General features: G+C 43.5%; 1 protein-coding gene across 7 annotated transcripts in view; it reads right to left on the bottom strand.

Annotated features, from left to right (window-relative positions):
- Positions 1–27,990, bottom strand: part of WWOX (WW domain containing oxidoreductase) — a 1,195,262-nt gene that overhangs the window by 925,352 nt on the left and 241,920 nt on the right. For all 7 annotated transcript variants that reach the window (XR_004618878.1, XM_034637803.1, XM_034637804.1 and 4 more), the window contains exon 6: positions 12,650–12,738. Coding sequence is in view for 6 of the 7 variants with exons in the window: in XM_034637803.1 (XP_034493694.1) it covers positions 12,650–12,738 (89 nt within the window). In the remaining variant the exon portion in view is untranslated. The remainder of the gene's footprint in view (positions 1–12,649; positions 12,739–27,990) is intronic.

The following is a 27,990-nucleotide window of genomic DNA, read 5'->3' as shown; positions in this document are numbered from 1 at the left end:
CCTGTAAAGCCCTTAAAATTCAAGCTATAGAAATACATGTGGTGACCTAAAAATGCCCATAGTGTTCTTAGAATGAAGAAAAACAGATTACACGAGAATATATGTCACATAACCCCTTCCCACCCACTAGGGTGGCTACAATAAAAAAGATGGCTTTAATTTAATGAGAAAAAGAACACTAACAAGTGTTGGCGAGGTTGTGGAGAACCTGGAACCCTCGGACACTGCTGGGAGGAATACACGATGGTATAGCAGCTGCGGGAAAGTTTGACAGTTCCTCAAAAAGTTGAATATAAAGTCACCACTTGACTCTGCAATCCCAACTCTGTCATATACCCAAGAGAAATGACAATCTGCATCCACACAGAACTCTGTACACGAAATGTTCATAAAAGCATTATTCTTAATAGCCCAAAAGTATAAACAGCCCAAATGTTCATCAAGACGATGAATGGATATAGCAAGTATTATATCAATACAATGGAATCTCATTTAGCACTAAGAAAGAATGGAGTACCAATCCATGTAGAGCATGGATGAATCTTGAAAACGTTATGCTAAGAGAAAGAAGCCAGACACAAAAGGCCACAAATTCAGAGACAGAGAGTATTTTAGCAGTTGCAGGGGAGGTGCTGGGAGTGGGAGGGAACTGGGGAGTGACAGCTAATGGGTGAGGGAGTTCATTTTAGGATGATGAAAATGTTCTGGAATTCAATAGTGGTAATGGTTGAACCATTTGGTGAATATACTAAAAACCAATGAACTGAAGAACACTTTGTGGTAAATTTCATGATATGTGAATTATATCTCAATAAAAATGAATAAAGAATATAGGTAAACAGCCTCTTTTTTCTTTTTAGAATCTATGAACACAGAATAAAAATGGGTACATCAAACTGTCAACATGGATTGTCTTGGATGGTGGAATTATGGTTAACACGTGCTTTATTCTGTATGTTTCCCTATAATTTCAAAAATGTTCCATAAGACTTATATAGTGCTTTTAAAATCTACAAGAACAAAACAACAACAGCAAAAAAACAAAACAAAAAGAGTGGTACATCTAAAAGAAAAAGTTACCACCATAACCTCTGTGTGGAATACCCTTTCCAGAGAAGCGGTACTGCCGCATTCAGCGAATAAGGTTCGACTATCCAGGTGTCTGGTCTCAGCGCTGCATTTTCTGAGCAATTACATAAAACACAGACAGCACAAGACAGGACCTGGGAGGAATAAATGTGTGTGGTGGGGAGAAGGGCCACCTTCTCTAACTTAAAACCTCAAACTCTGGCATTGTCTGTCAAACCCCCATCATAAAGGGGCACATCACATGGTGCAGACCTCCGCCCTGGCCCCTGGCTTCCTTACTCTGAGGTCCAGGAGCCTCCGCGAAGGAACCCCATCTCCCTGAGCTTTCTGCACTGGGCCATGAGGGAGGCAAGAGCAGGCACAGCTGCCTTTCACCACGGATCCACACGTCTTCAGACACGGATACATCCCTGACGATACTATCAACACTATTGCTTCTAATTCTCAGAATGCAGCTCGTACCCTCCATTACACTCCATTTCACAGATGAAGAAACTGAGAGTCAGAGAAGCAAAGTAGCTTGCTTGGAGTCCTAAGCTGCCAAGACAGGATTTGAACCTAAGTTGGTCTGACACCACAGTAATGGTGGTCTGTCAGAGACCTCTGTCATGGGAGGGGATGACAGCACAAGGGGTGATGTGATTATCCCTACAGAACTCCAGGTGGGCAAAAAATAACCAAGACTCCAGACCCAGCTGTTAGGTGGGTGGTGCTCAGTGCCCCCACACAGCAGCTCTTAAGAACCACCTGGGAAGCTTCTAAAAGTCCAAATGCCCAAGGAACATCCCAGACAGGGTGAACTCAGAATGGGAGTAGCAGCCAGGCACCAGCGTTTTTAACAAACGAGCTAAAAAACCACTGAGACGGTCCCCTGGGAGTTTGGAGATCTGATGTGGGAAACTGAAACACCTCTGTATTTTCAGGTGGGAGACATTTTGCCCAGATCCACTTCCCAAAGCTACATCATTTGTCAACTTTCCCACTACTTGAACTTCTCAAGACAACCAGAAACCTTTTCTTCTTCTGTTTCTGGTTATCAAGTATTGCGTAATGTCAGCTAAAATATCTACTTGAGGGGCTCCTGGGTGGCACAGCGGTTAAGCATCTGCCTTCAGCTCAGGGCGTGATCCCGGCGTTATGGGATCGAGCCCCACATCTGGCTCCTCCACTATGAGCCTGCTTTTTCCTCTCCCAGTCCCCCTGCTTGTGTTCCCTCTCTCGCTGGCTGTCTCTATCTCTGTCGAATAAATAAATAAAATCTTTAAAAAAAAATATCTACTTGATGACGAGTCAGTGACTAAACTATAACAGCAGAAGCTTTTAAAAGGCAAAATAAGAACTCTGCCACTAATTGAAAGGCTCCATTTACGTTTCTCCTGAATGACAAGGTATTGGGTAGATTTTTACGAAATGAAGAAAACAAAGGACACACAACAAAAAAAACACAGCACAGTGACAAGTAGTTCAACTGAAAATATAATCTTCCTTGGAGATTTTCAGCAGGCTGCCACAGTGTAGCACCACTGATTTATTTCAAATGTATATTCAAGTTTTTAGGCTGACAAGAATTAGCTTCTCGACAATGTACTGGGGAAAAGAGACGGTTCCCGTGTTATTAAAATGTGATTTTGGTGTGGTTTAAGCGAAAGTCCCCAACATGTCAATTCTGTAAAAGGAGAATTGCAATGTGACAATGGGAGTGGTTGGAAAGCACAAGGAGGAAAACCAAGCTGGAGTCACAAGCCAAGATGGGACATAAAATTCTCAACCACAGACACTGAAAAGCTCTTCCCGAGTCTTACATAAACCAGAGCTCTCTGAGGATAATCACAGACTTGCTGCATTGATGACTAGGGGGGTGGGCTCAGTGTGGGTCAAAGAAGAGGCCTGGCAGAGCCCGAGGGGTCGGCCCCTGTCCACACCAAGTGATGCCAGTCTAGCGTGGCCAGGCGGTCTGCGCCACACTAGTGAAGCCCTGGCTCCTAACAGGCAAAGGTGTCCATGGTTTCCCAGGAGGGCACTTTTATGGGGTGTTTTGCCTGAAAGAACTACTGTACATATGATTACTTTAAAATCTGTTTCCCAAGATCTTTAAATATATAACCTCTATAGCACCTACAGAAGCATCAGTTCAAGAACTGTGAATGGCTGAGAATCAGCACGTTAAAAGCAAAGTTCAGGTCACCAAATAAAACCATGTGTTTCTGTTTTTGTCCTTCTGTCCTCCCTCCCACCTGCCCATCCCATCAATCCACTTCCATGAGATTATAAGGCGGTATATGTAATAATTGCAAAGGATGATGATAATGTTAACAACAATGGTGATACAGCTAAAATTTATTAAGCATTTATTAAGTGTCAGGTAGGTACTATGTTTTAGAAACATAATGTTATTTAATCCTCTCAACCACCCAGAATGGTATTACCATGATCTCCCACTTTCACTGATGAAGAAACTTAAGATCAGAGAGATGAAAGAATTTGCTAAGATCCCCATGTTGGGAAGATATGGAACAGAGATCCAGAGCTAAGTCAAAGACAAATTAGCCAAGGCTGCTGCCTCTGTGGGGCTCAGCCTAACGAAGAAAAAGCAATATAGAAAAAAAAAGTATCCCCAAAGTATTCAAGCATGATGATTGGTATGCTGTCGATACTCCGCGAAGTGACGCGTCAGTTCAACCAGGGAGGGGAGGGAAGCAGAGGGAACATGGAAGCTCTGCAGAGGACAGGACCACCTCATCCAGTGAGCAGGAGGTGGACAGGGAGGAGGGGAGTGACACAGGTCAGGAGCACAGGCCCAGAATCAGGAGGCAGAACCTCTAAGCATGTCTGTAAGCAGAGTATAGAGACACAGGGCTGGGAGGACACAACCATAAATGAAGGTGGAGGAGGGGCCAGACCCCAGAGGACGTGGGGGGCCACACCAGCAGATGCAGCGTTTGAAGTTCAGGTGGGAAGATACCACCGAAATGTTGTTCCACAACATTTGACACTTGACAGTGTCAAGGCTGGGTTTGTGTTTGAGAGTGATCACTGGGGCAGTTCAGATGCATAAACAGCAAAATGCCCCTTAGGTCTTCTTCTGTCTACCTGATCAGCATCATTACGAAGACAAGTAGGAAGTAAGGGGAAATGAACACTGACATTTGGAGTAAATGTGCAAAGACAATTGCAAATAAGAGTAAATAGTTGCCATTTCTGCTTAAACTGACTCCACAGAGAGACACCTCTACATATTTGGTGGAAAATAGTCTGAGTTACTTAACTGAGGGGAGGGGCCTCTCTTCCATTGGGTTTGTTTAACCTCCTTTCCACATATTTCAGCAAAACAATTTCCTCTTGGTGATAGAAAATTGGCTGGAAGGAGCATCTTCTTCAACCTTGAAGTGACCTTAATAATTGTCCCAGTAGGCAGGCGTTGTCATCCATCCTATTAATGGGACAAATTGCCTTCGGAGGCAATGCGTCCTACATGATGCATTTCCCAAATGAGACAGATCTTTCTGATTCTCCAAACTACTGTCTAAGCTGAGCTCAGTCGCAACACACATTTTTGGACCAAGTTCTAGCCTTACTACCTAGTAGCTAGCATGACCTTGGTCAAGGTCCTTAATCTCTTTAAGCCCCGGAATCTTGACCTAGGAAATGTGGCCGATCATGGCGTTAGGCTGACTCATAAGACGCTGCCACTCTTCTACCATTTTTGACCTACCCTCTGAGTCCTAGTGAGGATAAAACGGGATGACACATAAGTGCTTAGCTGTGCTTGACACATAATAAATAGGTGATAAATATGAGCAATTACTATCATCATCAGCATTATATGGTTCCAAGCCCCAATTAAGGCTTCAGTGTCTTCATTATTTAAACAATACTTCGTTGTCTTAGTTGACCTGCTTTCCCATATGGCAGTATTTCCAACCCTCAGCACAGCACACTGTTCTATTCAAACTCTTATCTCTTCTCCCAGCCTCTAAGTATCAAAGAGTGGTGCAGAGTATCTGCAGAGAGTTGAAATTAACCAAACACACAAACAGTGGCTATATATACTTATGCATTTTGACCAGGCCGACCATAATCCATTTTCTAAGAAAAATGCCATGTATTTCTCATAATAAGACAAGATGCTATTAAAATGAGTTACATTTCAAGAAACAGTGGGTTCTGGTCCAAGGATTAGCAAACCACAAATCCCAACTCCAAACCACTTTCTGTTTTGTTTTGTTTTTTTAAATAAAGTTTTATTGGAACACAGAAACACCCAGTCATTTACAAGTTCACAGTGGCTACTTTCAAATTACAAAGGTCTCACTCAACAATCAAGATGCATTCAACATTAGTTGCTACAGAGACCATCTGGCTCATAAAGGCAGAAATATTTATATAGATATTTATATATGTACCTGATTCTTTATGGAAAAACTTTGCTGGCTTGTACTCTAGTCCAGTGATTTAAGTGGTCATTGTTGAGCACCAGCAATAAAATTAATATTATTTGCTAGAGCTAGACATAACATGGGTTATGTATACATTGATGGGATGGTGAGTGCAGGAGGAGGCAGCCACAGAGTAATTGTATCTGTCCTCCAAAGCTGGGTTTTTATTCTTCCTGGAAGGGAAGTTTTTTTGTGTGTCTTCAATTAACATGCATCACTTTGATGTCATGAAACATGATAGTGATGGCTGAATGGAGAAGTCTGTTGGGAAATCAAAAGTGTTTATTTTGCAAACATCGTTGTGGTTAATTCAAACACAGTTTCATGTATTCTTTAGCTGTGATGACTTTTAATGATGCCAAAAGGCTCACTGAATTTTTTTTTTCTGAAAAATTAATTGCAATGTGGCCCCTAATTAATGTAATAAATATTCTTCTCCACTAAGGATAGGTTTTTGAAGGAAGTCATCATGGAAAGCTATCAAAAAATACCCAAGCTTCATGACATTCTAAGAGAGAAATAAGGCACAAGAGAAGTGAGATGGCAAATAGTTTACTGCTAGTGTCTAGCCCAGTTCCTGGCACCGTTCTAAGCACTGAATAAATAATGAAGTAAGGGGAAAAATGAAAAAAAAAATACACAGAAAAGGAGGGGAGCAGAAGGCATATGTGGTACCTCAATGCCCCAAAACACACAGGCTAATTATTTTCAGTATGTGCCACCATACCTTCCCCATGTACCTATATATTCAAAGCAGGATGTTATTACGGCAACACTAATCATCTGGAAAAACTGCTGAAAGCCAAGGGAAACAGATGTAGCAATAGCAAAGAAAACAGAATCTAGCCATTTACTCTGAAAGGGAACTGCAAAGCATCCCTCAAATCAAGGGCTTTGTAAAGAGTAACAAAGAGCAGGGGGAAAATACTCAGCAGGGTAAGAAGTACTCTGAGACCCTCAGGGGAGCATCACTATAGTGACGATCATTTCTGCTTGGCTCTTATGATGCTTCTAGCTGGTGGGCAACGTGAAACTCATTTTCCCTCTGCTCTTGACTGCCAGGAATCTCCAAGCTCATTCTTAGGTCCAATGTTTAAGGACTGTAAAAGTCCTTATGAGATCCATATTTCCACTAGGACCACATCTTACAAGTCCACTTCATCCCCTTTCCCTATTTAGCAGATTTCTTATTTCTGTTTTCTCATACTGTATGTATTCTTAAAAACCTCTCAGATCATTTTAGGATCAAGATTAAAAAAAATACATGTTAATAATACTCATAGGCACAGTGCACTGAGATGTCCCTGGTTATTCCATGCATTATGGAACTCCTCTCCAAAACCGTAAAAAAAAATGTATGTGATAATCTACTTCACATAGATCTGGAAAGCAAGGCACAGAGATGCCAATAGTCTGCCCAAGGCCACACAACTAGTAAGGTAGCAGAGCTGGGATTTAAATCTAAGTTCTGCTGAGCCACAAAGCTCCTCTTACCACACCAGGGGCTGGCACACTATGGCCCTTGTGCAAATCCAGCTCGGTCTCCTCTTCCTCTAAATAAAGTTTTATTGGAACAGAGTCATGTTCACTCACTGGAATAGTATCCATGGCTGCTTTCATGCTACAAAGGCAGAGCTGAGTAACTGCAACTGAAATCTTAGGGTCCAAAAAGTTTGAACTATTTATTCTCTGGCCCTTTACAAAAAAAGTTTGCTGACCCCTGCATTACACTATACTAATCTGAGTATTTTTAATAAGAAATGATGGTATGTAAAATGTTTTTGAAATTTTTAAAAAGAATTACATTAAAAGATGTCTAAAGAATTAAATTTCAGAGGGAAGAAATTTATTTACAAGGGCATCGTTTTTCCCAGTATTTCTAGATACATTAAATGTTTCACGATATAATTTTTCAATACTCTAACATGGCAAATGTACGGGATGGGGAAAAATTAACTTGTAGACTTTTTAAATTTTTCCCTAAAAAGTCATAATTAAGATCTAGATTTCGAGAGTTTATTACAGCTAATATCTGTCTCTCCTTTTCTCTTTTCTGTAGATTTTGTACTGTGTAGAAAAGCAAAGCACTATGATCCTTTGCTAAGCAAACTAGAAATGTATTTCTCATGTCGAGCAAAGAGTAATGCAGATATGTTGGCTAAAATATTATTCTTAAAATTGAGCTGAGAAGAAAAAGAAAGATTAAGCTGTAATTTACACATCGGTCTTCAGGGTAATTTATCCCTCAGAATGTAGAATTTATTTATAATTTATGGCCAACCCACTTCCATAGAAGGATTTGAGACAGCAAAATTTGGAATAAGGATCCAAGAATATTATATCTGGGATTAGTAGATTTAAGTTCTGAAAGTAATTTAGTGAAAAGTAAAAATAAATAATTTTGTTAAAGACTGTCCCCCTCAAATGTTTAAAAAATAAACTGTTCTCTTAGCATTTTTTTTAAAACATTACCATTCCATATTATTTTCTAAATGAAACAAAGTCTAATTTCCTTAAATTATACTGAGACAGAAAGCTGAGAAGGCAAAGTAGAAATTCATGATCAAAAATGAAGTTCTAGAAACCATCAGAATTGTATATATTATTTTAATATGAACTGACCATTGATTTCAATTAATTTCCAGAACAAATCAAAACCCCTGGTCAACACTGTAAGAGCTGATTTGTACCTGGGATCCAAGCCAAGAGTTCCTTGTATTATGTGCCATTACCAATTTTCAAAACTCCAGGATTGGAATCCAGGTGTCCATTACTTCAGGAAGATCTGGAACTCAAACTTTATAATATCTTCTGAAAAAGGACAACTATCTACAGAGCTTCTAGCTCTAGTAGCTGTCAAACTGTTCCAGGCCGTATTCAAAATATGCACATTTCAGTCAGCTAAGCGGCTAGAAACTAGCAATGAAAATGTACAAAAGCGCCCCAAACAATTGACTGTGGTTGCAAAGCCCGTTACAGAAAATGCCAATATTTGGTCTGAATGACTAGTAAAGGTCCCAGCCCTTCCTATCTGACGGATGCCTCCGCCTGCCAGGCAGTGTGGAGCCTGGCTGCTGTCCAGGATTGCAGTTTAAACAAAATTTCCCTCAAAATTCAGTTTGGTTGGGACTTACCACAGGCTTGGGCTTGGAACTTTCCAGTAATGCCCAACATAATTCGACCTGAGACACACTGGCTGACCACTACCACCACTAACTCTGGGGAGAACTGCCTGGAAGCAGGCAGAGGACTCCTGGCCTGACCACCCAGAAGAGCGAGGGGGGGAAGAGCAGAATGAATGAACGCATGTGGAGATGGGCAGAGGAATGGAGCTGTCAGGGTGTGCCGAGCCCAGGAAAGCTGGCGTCAGCAAGCAGCTGTGTATGTCCTCTTCCTGGCAGACTACATTACCACCTGTGCAGCACTCTTGCCCAAAAATTAAACGGACAGTGGACCAAGCTCTAGAGTTAGCTACGCTTCACAAGCAACTCAGGGACCAAAAGAACAAAAGAACATGTTCAATGGCACCACAGGGATGCAGTTCCGGAAGAATAAGATACAGAAAACTCTTGAGGGCAACTCTGTCAACAAGTAAGCTGCATTAATTAAAAAAAAAAAAATTTGAGGGGAAACCTACAGATTAAAGAACATTGTGTTTGAACAAGCAATTGATTTACAAACAGAAAGAGAGCATGGAACTGTTTCTTGTTTTTAATGTGTTAAGCTGCTAGATTGTGGAGCAACTTCTTACTCCAATACATTCCAGTACAAGAATCTGTGCTGATACATGGGACCGAAGCGTAAGATGTAGCAAGAAGAGTTGTTCTAGATTCAGACACACTTGGGTTCAAACTACGGATCCACCACGGGCTAAAGCTGGGAAATCGATTTAGCCTCTCTGTGAAAGGCTGGAGCCTTTCAATTTGTAAACTAGAGAGAGAAATGACTAATCCCTAAGGTGGCTGTAAGAAATTAAAGAGAGAATTCATGTGTAAGTGCTGAGTGCCATGCCTGGCACAGAATAAACAGCAAGCTGGCTAGCAGGTATTATTTTGTTTAATCATTATTAGCGGCGCTCATTCTAAAATAGGCTTCTACCCCCCACCTCCTCCTCTGCCACCCAAAAGGAAGACATCCCAGAGTAGGCTGAATGCACATCTCCTCCCGGTAGAAGGCAGATGGAGGGTGGCTCTAGGACAGGCTGCCCCTTCCAGCAGGGTTTGCATCTAGCATCTGTTTCTACCTTTCTCTGTCAGGCAACAGGACAACACCGCCTCTCCTGGTGCAGGGAGGCGCACATGAGCCAGAGCAGGAATGGGGGAGCGGGGGGTGGGGGAGATACACACAGGAGCGAGGAGGCTGACAATACCTCTGGCGTGCTCACAGGCTTTAAAACGGAATAGTAAATGGGGGTGTCCACATGGAATTTCAATGTGAGGGTTTTTCCTCTTCTCGGTCCAACAGCACAAAAGGAGATTGGTTCTGAACTGGCAGGCTTTCTTTCATTTGTCATTATGTTTTACACACAAGGAAATTTTCATGTCTGAAGATGGGAAGTGATGAGAAGCAGGAGGCTACACGTGGTTTTTGGCAGCCCAGCCACCTGCACTTAAATTCACTTCTGACAGTGCTCAGAATCTAAAGACCCGTAAGTACTAAACTGTCATCTGCCTATCCAAGAGAGATTTCACTTTGGCAGTATTTCAAAAGTAAAATCACTCACTTTTTTATGCATATTTTCGCCACCACAATATTTCTCTAAGCCGTGTAAAAGGCTGGATCTCGAGAGACATATAAAAAGAGGTTTGCGGTACGGGGTTTTGCTAAAAGGAAAATCACCTTCGTTTCTGAACCTAGAAGTACAAAAATTCAGTCATTTGCTAAAATCTAGGATTAGGGCAAAATGGGTGATAGCTTTCTCCAAGAGTTTGAGGTTAGTGATTACAAAAGGCAGTTGAATTTGATGATTTCTGAACTACGTGAACTAACAGTCCTGCTACGACTTGGAAGAGAGTCCTGTTATGTAACAGTTGGCATGCCTCAGCCATACTGCCGCTCCCAGCGCAGCCTGACCCAGGGACTGGAGGAAGCACAGAGAGACCGCACTGTGTCAGGGAGAGCGTGACAGTCAGAACCGGAGGGAAGTCCCACTGCTGCTCCCAGTCTGCCAAGTGACCCTGTGAAAGTCACTCACTGTCTCTGATCTCAGTTTCCACTGCATTTCTAGTGAGAGACAGGGCCACGTGGTAGGTGAGCAGGAGGCCTGGAGGGACTACCGTGGAGGCTCTGGGGTGGGGTGGGGGGCTGCTTCCCAGCTGAAGGCCCTCAGATAACCCACCTACCCCTTCTAGTCTTGCTCTCCTCATCTGTATAACAGAATAAGAAATAGCAGCAAATCAGAAAATGCACGCAAAGGGTTCTCAGTGCATGGCCCATAACAAGTACTACATAAATGAATTACTACCACTCATTACTGCTGCTATGATGATGATGATGATGATGATGATCATTATTATCATCATCCTTCCAAACAACCCCAAAAAACAGTAGGTCAAGGAGTCAGCCCTGAGCAATTAAATGCTTGCTGTCCCCTGAGATTATGGCTTCTTGTCTGAAGGGAAGTGGGCCTCCAGGGGCCACCACTCTCTTCCCAGAGCCCAGAAGAGGGGTTGGGACTTTGGAGGCACTCACTGAATGTGTGTAAAGTAAATGAGCAAGTGGATAAATGAGCAGTGAAGTTATACACAAGCAAATGTCTTCAAAGCTACTGCTGTCCCCTGACCTGATCTTCACTGGGAGCTCTGGAAGCGGCTGGCAGCCACCAACTGGCAGATGCCATGGAGAGCACACAGCGGGCTCGCCCAGGTCTACAGGCTCACTGCAGATGTGACCCGACTATTTGGTGAGTGCAGGGTCTGCATTTATGGGGACGATGCAACTCCACTCACGATGCTTTGTATTTCAACCTCAAGGACTCAGGCCACTTGCTAAAAAGGCTTTAGAGAACAGACTTCCTCACAGTGTAAAAGAGCAGAGTGAGAAACTGAGGCAGACTCAAGAAGGACTGGCCGCTGGCCAGCACTGCAGACTCAGACCTACATAGTACCTTGTGATTATCCGGTTTAAATGCCTCCCCATACATCCGTCATCTGCTAGGAGAACTATAAAACCAACACTCCCAACACAGCCTAACCCAAAGACAACGTCATTTATCAGCATTCTCCCAAATCTGGTCATTCTGGTGCCACTTCTGGAACTATCTAATCCTTGGCACCACCTATACTGTTATTAATTTAAACCTCGTGCTTAAATTAATTCACTGAAAAAAAAAATTAAATGCAGTTATTTTTTAAAATGAAATTTAAACCACTATGTTAAATGAGAAACCAGTATTGCTTGCCCTCAACATGAGGAAACCATAAAAATAAACACTTGGAAACAAAATATTGTAATTAAAATGAAGCTAGCCACCACTGCTTTCCCGGGCTCCGGGACTGAGGACTGCTCTCTCTCTCCGTTAGAAAGGGAGGTTGGCGTGTGACGGCATAACCACTCGCCAGCCCCTAGCAAAGGCTTCTGCTTTGGGCATTTTGAAAGACTAAAAAAGAAGGAAAGAAAAGTAACTTCCTCACAACGAGAGTCTATGTTGTGGAGCCACATTCACGCACTGCATACAATAACCGCAGACGTGGAAAAGGTAGAACTTCTCCTGCTCTGATTCTCGGCCCCCATGGAGGACTGGGTAAGTAAGGCCAACCGTTCCTGGGTGCAATTAAAGTACACTTTTCCTCAGTTCTGAGATGCACTGCAAAAATGTCGGTAATCAGGGTGCCTCCTACAATCGGCTGGCTTTTATTAGCCACTTTTACTAGTGCTTGAGTAGTGTCTTTCCTTTTTTATTGGGGGAGCTGTTATTAGATTGATGACATGTCTCATAATGAGGGTGACTCAAGAAGTCAGGAAAATATGGTACACCTTAACGGGGCCAATATAAATGAGCCTGCTGTTTGGACGCCAGGACAACACAACAGTCTCACGTCTGTGTTCTCCCAATTGTGTTTATCTGATAAAGACATTACAATAGCAAGATATTATGATCTATAACCCTCCACTGGAACACTCACAGATTCTTGGCCTTGAACGCTTGAGCAAAATGCTGCACGCTACGGAGCAGAGCGAGGTCCAGGGTCATTGCTTCTACCTTGGCTTTGTGCTGGAATGAGAGAAAATAAAAAGAAATGATAAATAACAGCAAGTTTAGTTCATGGTATCAAGTTACAGTAAATGTGTTATGGAACATGTCGGAATTCCCCTGTTTAATATTAGACGCCCAGAGAGAATATAAATCATCAGAATGAATGGAAGAACAGGGCTTTTACTGCCAAGTTTGGGAGGATGTGAGGCTGGGAATCTGCTAAAACCACAGGCTGGGGGTTGTGCTGTTTCACTCAGTGCACAGAGGAGGCTCCAAAGGGTCCTCAGGCTCACCCATCTCCTCTCAATCTGCGTCCTAAAAAAAAAAAAATCATAAAAATAGGGGAACGCCAGGACAAAGCCTGGCTTGTACAAGAATTCAGTAGATAATATTTTCATCTCAAAAGCTGCTATTCAGCTTCTGAAATGATTCCACTGAGCCTGCATCAAAAATTAAAAATGATTCATTTAGAGAAAGTACAAAAGCAGGCAAAATTCATTTATTCCAATGGACCCTGAGTGACCTAGATCTCTGATCTCACAACCCAGAGAACCCTACAGATAGGTGGGGCACACGTGGAATAAGAATGACTGCCGTCTGTTCCGGGCTCACACTGGGCTAGGCACTTACATGCACCATCTTATTTCATCCTCACAATAACTGAATGGATTCTACTTTCCCTACTTCACATGTGGCCTCTTGTAAGAGATCACAGAGCTAAGAAGGGTTGGCGTCAAGGATTCACCTCAGTCTGACATCAAAGCTCACATTCCCTCCTTGACAGAAACTAGAAGGCCAGGGGCATCAGGATTTGAAGCAATCACGTTCCACTGGACAGCGCCCTAGCACAATTCTGGAAAGATGAGGGCTGCCTTTCAGACTTGTCCCATGATTATGGGGCATTCCCGATTTTTAAGTCGGCCTGGCTTGCAGGGTATGCGATTAAATACTACCACTTCTCAGATCTACCTCCTCCAAAGCACATACAGCAACGAATGCTAGGGCCACCTGCCTGTTCAGGTAAGGGAAATCCCAGAAAAGNGAGGCCAACTGACTCTGGGCCATTAACATTTCTGAGCCTCAGTTCCCTCATTTGTAAAAGGAAATATTAATTATCTTCTCACAGACTTGTGAGAATGAGTGCAAAGCACCTAACATACAGCCCGGAGGAGAGAAGGTATTTCATAAACTTAACTAGAAGGAGATAAGATGTCTACTGTGCCGATGTTTCCAGCCTGCAACAAACAGTGGTTTGGGTGGGCTGCAGTGCAGCATGGTGGATGAATGATATTAATGAAGACCGTGTCAGACCAGCTCACTATTAGATCCTGGAGGACCCAGGGCATGTCTCCTAACAGAGCCCGGTTTTAGGGAAAGGGCTGTAAGGTGATAAAATGACTACCCCAAACCCCAACAGGCATATAGGTGGTGAAGGCAAGTTGGCCAGTGTAGACTGAAGTTCCTTGGGTAACAGTGGCAGGTGCACAAACGTGCCAATTTTGGAAGGAAGAGGAGAAGCATTTAACCTGAGCCAGGACGTGGGGAAAGTGCCAACACATGGGTTTCACTGGGAGTTTCTTAAGACCAGAGAATAGTAGAGCTGGAGGGCCCACAATGACCTGAGACCACACCTCTCGTCCTATAGACAAAGACACCACTAACAGCAGAAATGAACATACTTGAGTGAGGTTGTACCATGTAGACAGCTTGGGCCTCCAGACAGGAGAAAAACCCGACTCACTTTCTGTCTGCATGGCGGATAATTGTCCGATGACTAAAATCTCTTCGGAGTGCCAAGTCTGTCAGTCGCTAACTTTTATTCCCCATAGATTCTCACACTTCATAAACGGTTGACTACCCAATTTGACATTAAGAGTTAGTGAATAAAGTGGCCTTTCACCCTCATTCTACCCCCTCTGGCCCCAGCCTTACTTCACTTAGAGCATGACACTCACTGCCACACACAGAATCTTACAGAACTTTGAATGTATCACAAGAGGAAAGCCAGATACTCATTCTGTTGGGGAAGGGGTGGTGAAGACATCATTCCTCTCAGCCAAGCCCCTTAGGGAAACCCCAAGGGATATGCAGGCTACATATCATAAAAATGCATATATAGATTTCCCTCATAAAACAGGGAGAACATTCCCAGATGGCCCCAAAGCAATCTTCCAAAGAAAATGATGGCTCAGCCAAGTGGGCCAGTATATTCTTCTGTAAGTACTGGTAAGTTGTCTTTTGGTCCTCTCCCTTCACTTTAAAATAAGTACAGGGCTGCCACCACCAATAAGAACAAAATCAGAACGTACACACCCAGAGGGAACGAGGGGTCACAAGCCACCGAGTAGTTCAGCAGACTAATCCACAGGCTGTGGGTTACTAGGCTCCTGGGGACAGTGATTCAAGTCCACACACTATTACTCAGGTAATTCTCTTGCCCCCAGCATCAGGTTTCCTGTTTCTGCTACTGACCCTGTGAAATGCAAAGAAACTGTGTGCAATCCAACAAGTTCAAGGAAGAAAAACACACAGCTTTTAGAAATAGAGTGTGTGGGGGGGAGGGGAAGTGTTGGTCTTCTGACTGTCTCACAAACCTAGCAATTCGATAGAAGTGTTTATCATGGGACGTGCTCAAAACGGGAACACAGCGGCTGAGGGGCTGCAAAGAGCACCCGTTTCCGAGGCATAAACTGCTGTGTGCTGGGTGGAGGCAAGAGGCTCCGTCTGCCAGTGTGAGCTTTCCTGCCATGTCTGGCCAGGAATCTGGGACTAACCACAATGCAATTCCCTGGCTTAACTCAAGAACTTTCTGTTGTTGTTAACTTTGATTTGGAACCAGTTATGGACTCACAAGAAGTGGCAAAAATATCATCAAGAGTGTCCCGCTTCCCAGCACCGCCAATGGTGACATCTTACCCATGTCTACGACACATTATCAGAACCAGAAAACCAACAGTGGTGCAAACACAGTTCATTAGACCACAGACATTACCCAGGGTTTACCAGTTTAGGGATGCACTCCTTTTCTTTTATTTGGACTATCTTTGTATATAATTCCATGACAACTTACTCTACGTACAGAGTCATATAACAATCACCACATTCAAGATACAGACTGTTCTACCACCGCTAAAGCACCAGTGGGTTTTTCTAAGCAAGAGGTGTTAAATTAGCATTTGCCATCTAGGCTTTGTGGAAGCTCAGGCTTTGTTTGGGCAGGGTCTGCTCTTTGGATTGGCAAATCAAACACGTACACAAAGTCCCAGCTTAAAACTCCTTTGGAGCTTAGAACGGCCGATAAGATACGGTCCCACCTCCTTAGTAATGGCTCACATAACCGTCTCCCTACCAGTCAGGAGGAGGTGCTTCGGCATCCGTACTCAACAGCTCCCAAACCTCAACGTCCTCCAACAACCAAGGATCACTACTCGCTCACGCTTCATGCCCATTCCAGGTCGGTGGGACCACGTTCATCGTGGTACGCCGGGGGCCCAGGCAGTGGGACCTNCCGTGCACATCCTCCAGCCCAGCTGGCTTATTCAGGGAGAGACACAGACTGTGCTGAGATGCTCAGTACCTCTGCAGCAGTTTGTCTTGGCCATAAGTGCTGGGCTGCAACCCAGGTCCCAAGCCTTGAACAGCAAGCATCAGACAGAGACAGGTGTGAGGCCAACTGACTCTGGGCCATTAACATTTCTGAGCCTCAGTTCCCTCATTTGTAAAAGGAAATATTAATTATCTTCTCACAGACTTGTGAGAATGAGTGCAAAGCACCTAACATACAGCCCGGAGGAGAGAAGGTATTTCATAAACTTAACTAGAAGGAGATAAGATGTCTACTGTGCCGATGTTTCCAGCCTGCAACAAACAGTGGTTTGGGTGGGCTGCAGTGCAGCATGGTGGATGAATGATATTAATGAAGACCGTGTCAGACCAGCTCACTATTAGATCCTGGAGGACCCAGGGCATGTCTCCTAACAGAGCCCGGTTTTAGGGAAAGGGCTGTAAGGTGATAAAATGACTACCCCAAACCCCAACAGGCATATAGGTGGTGAAGGCAAGTTGGCCAGTGTAGACTGAAGTTCCTTGGGTAACAGTGGCAGGTGCACAAACGTGCCAATTTTGGAAGGAAGAGGAGAAGCATTTAACCTGAGCCAGGACGTGGGGAAAGTGCCAACACATGGGTTTCACTGGGAGTTTCTTAAGACCAGAGAATAGTAGAGCTGGAGGGCCCACAATGACCTGAGACCACACCTCTCGTCCTATAGACAAAGACACCACTAACAGCAGAAATGAACATACTTGAGTGAGGTTGTACCATGTAGACAGCTTGGGCCTCCAGACAGGAGAAAAACCCGACTCACTTTCTGTCTGCATGGCGGATAATTGTCCGATGACTAAAATCTCTTCGGAGTGCCAAGTCTGTCAGTCGCTAACTTTTATTCCCCATAGATTCTCACACTTCATAAACGGTTGACTACCCAATTTGACATTAAGAGTTAGTGAATAAAGTGGCCTTTCACCCTCATTCTACCCCCTCTGGCCCCAGCCTTACTTCACTTAGAGCATGACACTCACTGCCACACACAGAATCTTACAGAACTTTGAATGTATCACAAGAGGAAAGCCAGATACTCATTCTGTTGGGGAAGGGGTGGTGAAGACATCATTCCTCTCAGCCAAGCCCCTTAGGGAAACCCCAAGGGATATGCAGGCTACATATCATAAAAATGCATATATAGATTTCCCTCATAAAACAGGGAGAACATTCCCAGATGGCCCCAAAGCAATCTTCCAAAGAAAATGATGGCTCAGCCAAGTGGGCCAGTATATTCTTCTGTAAGTACTGGTAAGTTGTCTTTTGGTCCTCTCCCTTCACTTTAAAATAAGTACAGGGCTGCCACCACCAATAAGAACAAAATCAGAACGTACACACCCAGAGGGAACGAGGGGTCACAAGCCACCGAGTAGTTCAGCAGACTAATCCACAGGCTGTGGGTTACTAGGCTCCTGGGGACAGTGATTCAAGTCCACACACTATTACTCAGGTAATTCTCTTGCCCCCAGCATCAGGTTTCCTGTTTCTGCTACTGACCCTGTGAAATGCAAAGAAACTGTGTGCAATCCAACAAGTTCAAGGAAGAAAAACACACAGCTTTTAGAAATAGAGTGTGTGTGGGGGAGGGGAAGTGTTGGTCTTCTGACTGTCTCACAAACCTAGCAATTCGATAGAAGTGTTTATCATGGGACGTGCTCAAAACGGGAACACAGCGGCTGAGGGGCTGCAAAGAGCACCCGTTTCCGAGGCATAAACTGCTGTGTGCTGGGTGGAGGCAAGAGGCTCCGTCTGCCAGTGTGAGCTTTCCTGCCATGTCTGGCCAGGAATCTGGGACTAACCACAATGCAATTCCCTGGCTTAACTCAAGAACTTTCTGTTGTTGTTAACTTTGATTTGGAACCAGTTATGGACTCACAAGAAGTGGCAAAAATATCATCAAGAGTGTCCCGCTTCCCAGCACCGCCAATGGTGACATCTTACCCATGTCTATGACACATTATCAGAACCAGAAAACCAACAGTGGTGCAAACACAGTTCATTAGACCACAGACATTACCCAGGGTTTACCAGTTTAGGGATGCACTCCTTTTCTTTTATTTGGACTATCTTTGTATATAATTCCATGACAACTTACTCTACGTACAGAGTCATATAACAATCACCACATTCAAGATACAGACTGTTCTACCACCGCTAAAGCACCAGTGGGTTTTTCTAAGCAAGAGGTGTTAAATTAGCATTTGCCATCTAGGCTTTGTGGAAGCTCAGGCTTTGTTTGGGCAGGGTCTGCTCTTTGGATTGGCAAATCAAACACGTACACAAAGTCCCAGCTTAAAACTCCTTTGGAGCTTAGAACGGCCGATAAGATACGGTCCCACCTCCTTAGTAATGGCTCACATAACCGTCTCCCTACCAGTCAGGAGGAGGTGCTTCGGCATCCGTACTCAACAGCTCCCAAACCTCAACGTCCTCCAACAACCAAGGATCACTACTCGCTCACGCTTCATGCCCATTCCAGGTCGGTGGGACCACGTTCATCGTGGTACGCCGGGGGCCCAGGCAGTGGGACCTCCACCTTCTGTGACATTACCAGCCTCCACAGTGTGGGGAGGAGAATGTGACAAACTGCACACAGGGTGGATCGCAAGGCCTCCACCCAGCAGTACAGATGTCACTTTTGCTCACATTTTGTTGGCAGAGCAAGTCATGTGGTTACGCTTAGCTTCAGAAGGTGCAGCCCTCCATGTGCTCAAAACTACATATGTAAATACACATATATGTTTCTACATGTATTTCTATATTTGTATTTATTTATACATAAATAAATATTACATATGTATATAATATATATAGTGGAAGATTTTATATATTTTTTATATATAAAAAATGAAGAACGGTAACGACTAACGCACAGTTCCTGACTTTGCCCTTTCCAGGGTTATTTCAGGTTACATCCTACTTCACACTTTCATTAATTACAGAAGAATTTAGAAAAGACAGATGAATACGGACAAACAAAAAGCATCTACAATCCCACCAACTCCAAAATAAACTGTTAACCTTGCATATGCCCCTCCCTTCTTCTTTGCCATCTACATAGATCCACCCATCCATCCATCCATCCATCCACTCAGCTTTGTTTAACAGGAAGAACTTCATACCAAGAGCTCTGAATCTTAAAATGCTATAAAATGCCTCTTTCAGCCCTTCCCCAAATCCTTACTCTTCCCTCCAACCACACCAGTACACAATCTTCTCATCTCAGGCAGAATAAGAATGTAAATTTATTTTTTTTATTTTTTTAAAGATTTTATTTATTTATTCGACAGAGATAGAGACAGCCAGCGAGAGAGGGAACACAAGCAGGGGGAGTGGGAGAGGAAGAAGCAGGCTCATAGCGGGGGAGCCTGATGTGGGGCTCGATCCCATAACGCCTGGATCACGCCCTGAGCCAAAAGGCAGACGCTTAACCGCTGTACCACCCAGGCGCCCCAAGAATGTAAATTTATTTTAAATTATGTATACAGATGCTGGTACCCATCATTTTAAAACAGAACGGCACAGCTGGCATCCCACAGGTGAAGCATCAGGCAACTTCTAAGTAGCTGAGAAGCCCACCTGCTCCCGACACCCCAGGCTCAGCCAGAAAAGCAGAGTGATTAAGCAACCTACAAACTCTTCCTCCATTTCCCTGGGATCCGAGGACACTTGCTGGTGGCACAGTTCACGGACACCCTCAATAGGCCAAGTCTTGTTGGTCTATTCTTTATTAAGTTCCAAAATCTGCCTCAGTGATTCAAGAGTCTATAAATGCCCAACCAAAGGGATTGCTTGCTGCCATTATATAAGAGTGATCTCTCATATCATTTTATGACTATAAACTAGCCGAGTGTGACTCAGATGTGATACTGCCTGAAACCAAAAGAACCATATGGGGACCACGTGGAATTTAAATGGAGAAGCGGGGAGATGTTGCCATCCACAGCAGAGACAGCAGAACCAGGATGACCTGGAGCCACAGCCCAGAGTGACCAAAGCATGGGCAGCATGGTGTCAGGGCAGTTATGTGAATGTTCTCGGCCTCAGCTGCCTTAATGGAAAATGGACATTTGCCTTGTGTGGTTAGAGTAAAAATGAGATATGCTGTATCTAAGGCCTGGGACACTTAAATAATAACTATAATAATCATTATTTGGAAGGCCACTGCTAAAACATGATACCCGTTGTTTTTCAATAATAAAGCATATTAGTAATTGTGGCCTCCCTTCTTTATTTCATAAAATTAACATAAGTAACTCAGAGAAAGTCTGAACAGCAATTCAGCAGTGGAGGATGATACCTTACCCGAAAGCAGGAGGAAGGCGGCTTGCTGAAGCCCTGAGCCCATAGGAATCCAGTTTCCAAATTCAATAAGTAGTTTGAATTTAAAGGGTGTTGGTGAAGGCCACGGACTCAAGCTGTACTGTTTGGGTCCAGCACTGACCAGAAGGGCAAGTTACGTCTCCCATTTGTGCATTCTTCTTTTCCTTCTATAAAACAGAAGTCACGATAGCACCTGCCCTACCAGGAAGTGAGGTAATATATGTAAAGCACTTAGAACAGTGCCTGACTACTTGGCAGGTATTCCATAATTGTTAGCAATCAATGTCCTTATTGTGATTGTTTTTGTTGTCATTCTTACCACTGTCAGCACCATCATCACCATCATCATATTACCACCACCACCAGCACCACCATCATCACCATCATCACCACCGTCATCATCACCATCACCACCACTTCCACCACCACCATCATCACCATCATCACCACCGTCATCATCACCATCACCACCACTTCCACCACCACCATCATCAGTCATCATTGGCACCGAATCACTTCATTCTTCACTGCAAGGGCTGAATGGGACATAACCGGCAAACAGGAGTGATCTAAGAACAGCGGCCATATCAGTCCTTGCCCCACAGCATCTTCTATCCTCACACCGAAGGGGACAGTTGTCACCCAGATAACATGGCGGAGCCAAGGTTCACACCAAGCCATGATTATAATCACTCTTCTACACCCCAAAATGACCACACAACCCGCCTGTCCTCTCCCCCTCAACTCTCCCCCTCACTTCCAGAGGCCCTAACATCAAGGCCAACCCTGGGGAAAACCAAATGCCTCATAAAGAAGCAGAATGCTGACAACATATTCAAGCATAAATTCATTCACTAACTCTGCCTCTAATGGTAAATATACGTATTCCATGGATTCCACCTTCTTTACTTATTTCCTCCCCTCCCCCATCACTGCAACAGGTAAGAAGAAAGATCTCACCCATAATCTGCTTACCATCAATGGAAGAACAAAAAAAGGTAATATCTCATGGCAATAGGCCTTTAGCAAACTGCATATAAATAATTCAAGTGGCCAACCATACTTAAAAAACAACTTTTACTTAAAAACCATCATTGATTATAAACTGCCTATGAATTAGCTGGGAGTGTAATGGTGTGTTTGCCCCACAGTCTGGTTTCTCCCTGTAATGAACCAAGACCCATCGGGCATTATGCGGCATGCTCAGGGCAATCAAGCAAGTATACTGCAAAACACTCTCAGCTAGGACATGACCTTTGCTTCCTCCACTCAGTTTGACCACACACACTTTTGACACCATCCTAGGGCAGCAGCTATAGTGAGAACAGCTCTTCATTTTGTGTTGAAAGCACCATCTCTGAGTTGGTCAAGAAGAAGAGTACACAGTACAGATGGAGGTAGAAGGATGGAGAAACCCAGATGCGCTGAGCGAGTGCAGGGAGCCCAGAGGACATTCTCCTCTGGCAGTGGGGGCCCAGCACATGGAATGGCAGATACAGGATGTACTGCTGAAGGGCAACTAGCTATTGCGTTTCCTAACGCAAATGGGCCCATCTATGAGAATTTGATGGGTATGTGGCTACCTCTCTCTTACAGTAATAGAAGAATCCATTTCTGTTTTTCCCTAAAAAAAAGTTCTCATTTACATATATTCATTGATTATAAAAGCCGAAAAAATAATGAGCACCTACGATATGCCTGGCATTTACTTTTCATTTAAAAGTAACATGAAAAATCTTTTGAAGTGTCTATCATTTCCCCCATTTTATGGAGCAGAAAACAGAGGCTGATAAAAGTTTAAAGTGGCACAGCTAGTGAGAACAGACCCAGGTTTCCAACGAAGATGTGGCCCGCTCCAGAGCTCATGTCTTGGCTAGAGAGCACACTGCGCTGTACCCCTGTCGTCATACTCCTCGACAGATAACACCAAGAAGCTATAAAGAAATTAACATCATCTATATATTCTTATTTGTGTCTATTTTATATCATATTTATTTTATACATTTAGAATTTACAAGAGAAGCCTATTGCTGAAGGAGAAAATGTAACCAAGGCAATAATCTACATTCAGAGCTTATTGCTAATGGCATCCTGCAAATTCTAATCCAATGGGCCTTAATTGCATTATGCTGATGTCTCTCACCCTTCCACTTTACATACTCTCAGTCCTCATTTTATGTTCTGAAACCTTAAATAGGAGTTGTCACATTTACAACAGCAAGAGACACTGGCGCTGAGTATATTATTGACATGACATTATTCACTGAACTACAATACAGATCTAACTAAACTGGTTTAATAATTCATCAATATCCTATGTGGGACTTCATAACACTAATTTCTCCAGTATTATTTAAGTGATGTTAATGGTGGCAGCAAATGGCAGTCTCTTCACTGGGGAACAGGGAAGTGGAGAGATTCTTGCATCTACTTTCGGCCCTGGTTCCTTTCAGTCAAACAAACCACACCAGATCATGATTAAATCCTATGGGGAATCTTCCCAATCTTGGCCAAGGCTAAACATTAGAAGGATGCACTGATAAATGCTCTTCCTGACAGGGCACTCAAGAGAAAAGGACAGTCTGACAGTCTCTTCTATGGCTTTAAACATTGCACTGGTCTGCATACGACAGTGCATTTAATAAGAAAAACACTCTGAAAGGAGATTGTACATCTCCAGGTAAGGAACCAAACCAAAAACAACCCTAGGCAAAGCCCAGGATTTCTGTAAAGCCTTGAAGGATAGGGGCTGAGTTTGTCATTCCTAACCTTCAAATCAACCATCGTATCAACCCCCACTCCGGCCCCCACGAGCACGGCCTAACCCTGCCCTCCCCTCTCCTGCAAAATACACAAACATCCCTAATAAGAAAATCATGACAACTCTTTCTTCATTATATACAGGTCAAAAATTTTGCCTTGTGTTGCTGGAACTCAATTTATAAAATAACTGTATCAATATCTATAGGTAATTGTGAGGCTGATTCAAGGAGAAATTGCACCGGGTAACAGCTTATTTAATCTGGTGTATGAGTTACGTGCCATGTAAAGCAAAACTATTAAAAATGCTTAGACAGTAATTGGCAATATTTTGCACTCTGGATAAAAAATGCTTATCTTGCCAGAAACTAACAAGAGAGTGAAAATATTCGAAAACCTTCCAATTTCCCTCTATGCAATGCATTCACTTTGCAGCTTAAAAACAGTTTAAGAAAGGACAGTGGATGGCACGGGAGTTTGGCAGTCAACATGATTGTGCATTTATGCCTTGCTATTGAAGAAGGAGCCTTTTTTCATAGTGAATTTTTCATTCTAATGTAAGTGATGATTTACGTTAACTATAGGTAAAGCATGGTTACATTTTCCTGAAGGATTGCAGGCAAGTAAAGAGTACTACAATAAGTTGAAGCATAAAAGCTTTCTCTGTCATAATATTTATTATAATGGCATATAAAATAGCTGAAATAAATAATAGATGACTAAAGGTAAATTCATATGATAAAGAATCCTTCAGCAGACACCATTACTTTTGACTGCTCTAGTTTTATACACAGTTGGACTCTTAATAAACAGGCCCTATATCTTATGTAAGTACTGGAAACATCAAAGATGTGCTTAAAAGGCAACATACTGGACATGCGCTAATTTACTGTATAATTATATTCTCAACAGGAACAGGCTATATATTTTGAATATTTAATAGCTGTGTTCTTAATGAAACTTGTTAAGCACTGGAACCCCCTATTTGGGGGAAGCTGCCGATAAAAGAAGTCTCAGTGCACTTCCCCCTCCTTGATTCAGAAAGAGGTGTGCTGCTGCCAAGTACAGAGAGCTGGGACCCACTGATTATGTGGTGGCAAGTCAACAGCACTGAGTTAAATTGAATAGAAAGAGAAAAGCACGATTTGTCGGGTACGGTTCTAAGCATTCTAAATTCCCCATGAAGGACTCTTGAAGTTTGGAGAACCTCAGATGGAGAGATGTGATCATCATGACAACCCTTAGTGTGGAGAGAACCACGCACAGATTGGCCAGCGTCTATCTCGAGGGTTCACAAGCAGGGGCACTCTACCCCTGAAGGGACATCTGGCAAGGTCTGGACAAGTTCTGGCTGCCACAGCGTGGTGGAGGGGTGTGCCTGCATCTAATGGATAGAGGCTAGGGATGCTACCACGCATACAGTGCATAGATGGCCCCCAACAACCAGCCCCGGATGTCTACAGTGCCGACTTGAATGTGTGAGCTGGTGGGAGGATCTCTGGTCTGAGTTCAGTGGTCTTCGGCTACTTGAACGTATCGTGGGTGGTAAAAATCATACTGGTTCAGTGACCAAAGTACAAGTAATGCACAAGTGGATTGTACAAAGTGAAAACAACTCCCAAATCCCACTGCCCCAAGATAAACAGAGTGACAGCCTGACACAAATCCTTCCCGAATATAATTTCTACCCATTTAAAAACACGGCACAATGCTTTCCTACAAACGCAGCGTTGTAGCTCATGCATTATTTTACAGTGCTGTTCTTCCCCACCCTTACGTAATTAGATATATCTTAATAGAGCTCTACTCCCACTTATTCCAACCAGTATGTTTAGGACATTGAAGGGGCTGCTCAATCATTTATTAAAAACTGATCTGCTTAGCAGGACGTGGCCCTCCACATCCTTCACTAGCTTTGTGACCTTACTGCTTAAATGCCGAAAGTCTAATCTTCCCTGTCTTTAAGGACAGAAATCATGGAAGACCCTCCTCGGCATTGCTGTGAGGATTCAGTGAGAGCGTAGCACCTTATACAGATGCTCTGGGAGTGTCAATCATTGCTCTTGTTGTAATTAATATTATTTTATGTCCTGGCCGGTTTTTTGGTACTGAAAGCAATGCTGCAATACCTGTCCTTTGCAACATCAGAACAGTTTCTATAGGGTAAATTCCTGGAAGTAGAATCGCCAGATCAAGAGACGCCCACGTTTTAAATTTTGATGGATTTGCTGGGTGTCCTCTAAAAGGTTATAACTGAACCATTCCGAAGAATGCTGCAGGAGACTAGGAAAGTAAACCCAAACAACCAATAATTCACCATGATATTTACAGTAAATTAAAATGCAAAGATTTATATCTCGATCTCACATACCTGGTACCCAGCAAGTGGCACCAAGCAGATTCTTGAGACAGCCTTTAACAGAGGAAATGAATGAATGAAAAACGGACCACCAAGCTTGGGACAAATTTAGAAGTAGAGATTAAAGTAGGCTAGTCATATTAGCAGCAACGGCTTTCCCTAAAGCCATTTGGGAAGCCAGGCATTTCTCCTGGGGCTTCGTGCTGGCAGGCTTGGCCACACTGCTGGATGAGGGAGATGAACTCAGTGTGCAAAGCATGCAGTAAACATGTAACAGTATCATCACGCCTGAGAAGTGACCACGACGGTTATTTTTAATTTATGGATGAATCCAAAGGGAGAAACCTTTCAAAAGTTCTACAGAAACAAGGCAAGGTATTCCAACAGATAATACGGAAAAGATAAAACACAAACACACACACGCCCCTCGGAGAAAAATGAGGTATCCTGTTTGAAGTGGCATGTGCCTAAACCGCCTCTTGAAGGTTCCAACCCAAACACCCATAAAGGCAGGAACAGATGAGAACGCAGAGAAAAGAGGGGTCACAGTCAAGTGATCCCCAAATGCTGTGCCTCTTTTACACAAGCTGCAAGACCAAATAAATTACATTTAAAAAGGACTTGGAGAAAGAACTGAAACAACAATAACAAGTAAGGTTACTTTTATAGGAGGGAGATTTCACCGAGTTGTTAAATCATGTATGGCCTGGTTAACATGCGAGGCATAAAGCAGCTTCATACTTTGTAAGAGAAAAGTTAGGTATGTATGTAAAAATTTTAAGAGTGACTTGAGAGAGAGAGAGAAAAAGAGAGAGAGAAAGAGAAAGGAAGGGAGGGAGGGAGGGAGGAAGAAACAGTGAGGGGGAGTGGGGGAGGGAGGATCTTTAGTTTCCAAATCAGCAGCAGGGGAGGGAATGATGTATGGGGTGCATGGGATATAAAGAAACTGGATCAATCCAAAAAGAATTCAATATATTAATAAAGGAAAACACTTGGTAGAGAAGAAACACTAAATTCATAAATGAGAATTAATGTAATCATACCCAAGAAATATGAATGTACTTAAATTCACACATTAAAAGGCAGAAACGAAACAGGCTAGAATCTAAAAGTCACCTCTAGGTTGGATAGTGAAGATACACCATGGAAAGAGAGAACTAGCATCCCTCAAACTAGCTCTCCCCTTTCCACAGGGTGCGGTTTGCAGAAAAGGCAATGCAGCCAGAAACTACATTTCCCAGTACACGTGGAGGTGGGTGGGGCATCTGGGCTTCTACCAAAGGCCTGTAAGGGGAAGGGTGTGTAACCCCAGGCTGTTTCTCTTACAAATTAGGTGGCGAGTATTTTCTTTCTCCGTCCATAGGATGAATGTAGATCATAGGGATTTCCGAAAGCCAGTGGGACCATAGGGGAAACATGCTGGGATATTTATTCACCACGTGAACACGTGCTACCTGGTGATCAGGGACATCCGTGTGGATCTGTGCCATACACTGGAAATCATTTGGTAAAACTGTTCTCTGTCTACCCCTTGAAAGGCAGATGAAGCACCTGCCAAGACAGAGGCTCAAGAAAAGAGCCAGAATGTCAGTGAGTATGGACCGCTGCACTCTCCTTCTACCAAGACATTATAAGAGAGACATGTGATCGAGGAAGAAGAATCCTCCGGCTGGCAAGCAGCAATGAAATCAGGCAGACGAGACAGCTGGAAAACACCAATGGACTCTGGAGCCCAAATAGCATAAAATAAGCCTGAAAAAGTCCTTGAGAGACAATAACCATTGTGACTTCTGAATTATTCAAAAAAATTCAGCCCAATAGGATATATCGGGTTAATGATAACTGCTTTTCCACTGAAGCCGGCACTCCAGATAGTTTCATGGTAGTTGCTACCAAAAAGAGAGAGAGAGAGAGAGAGAGAGAGAGTGTGTGTGTGTGTGTGTGTGTGTGTTGGGCCTGTGAGGGCTTGTCTGAGAGCTGAACCAGGACGGCTTCAGGAAATGAAGTCCCAATAGAAGCTGAGGACAGGGGAGCCCTGCAGAGTGTCAGAGTGAGGACAACACCAGCACACAGAGTCAAAGCAGCGATCGATGTACTGTCCTCCCGGGGCACAAGGCATGCTGGTTTGGGTGTCACTACATGGCCACAGGCACATCTGACTTGCTCTGTGGTCTCCTCTCTCATAGCCAAACGGGATGAATGAATCACACCGGGTAATTCTGTTAAAAGC

The sequence above is a fragment of the Ailuropoda melanoleuca genome, chromosome 12 (assembly GCF_002007445.2).
Source record: "Ailuropoda melanoleuca isolate Jingjing chromosome 12, ASM200744v2, whole genome shotgun sequence".
NCBI lineage: Eukaryota > Metazoa > Chordata > Mammalia > Carnivora > Ursidae > Ailuropoda > Ailuropoda melanoleuca.
This window is presented reverse-complemented; position numbering and strand designations above follow the sequence as displayed.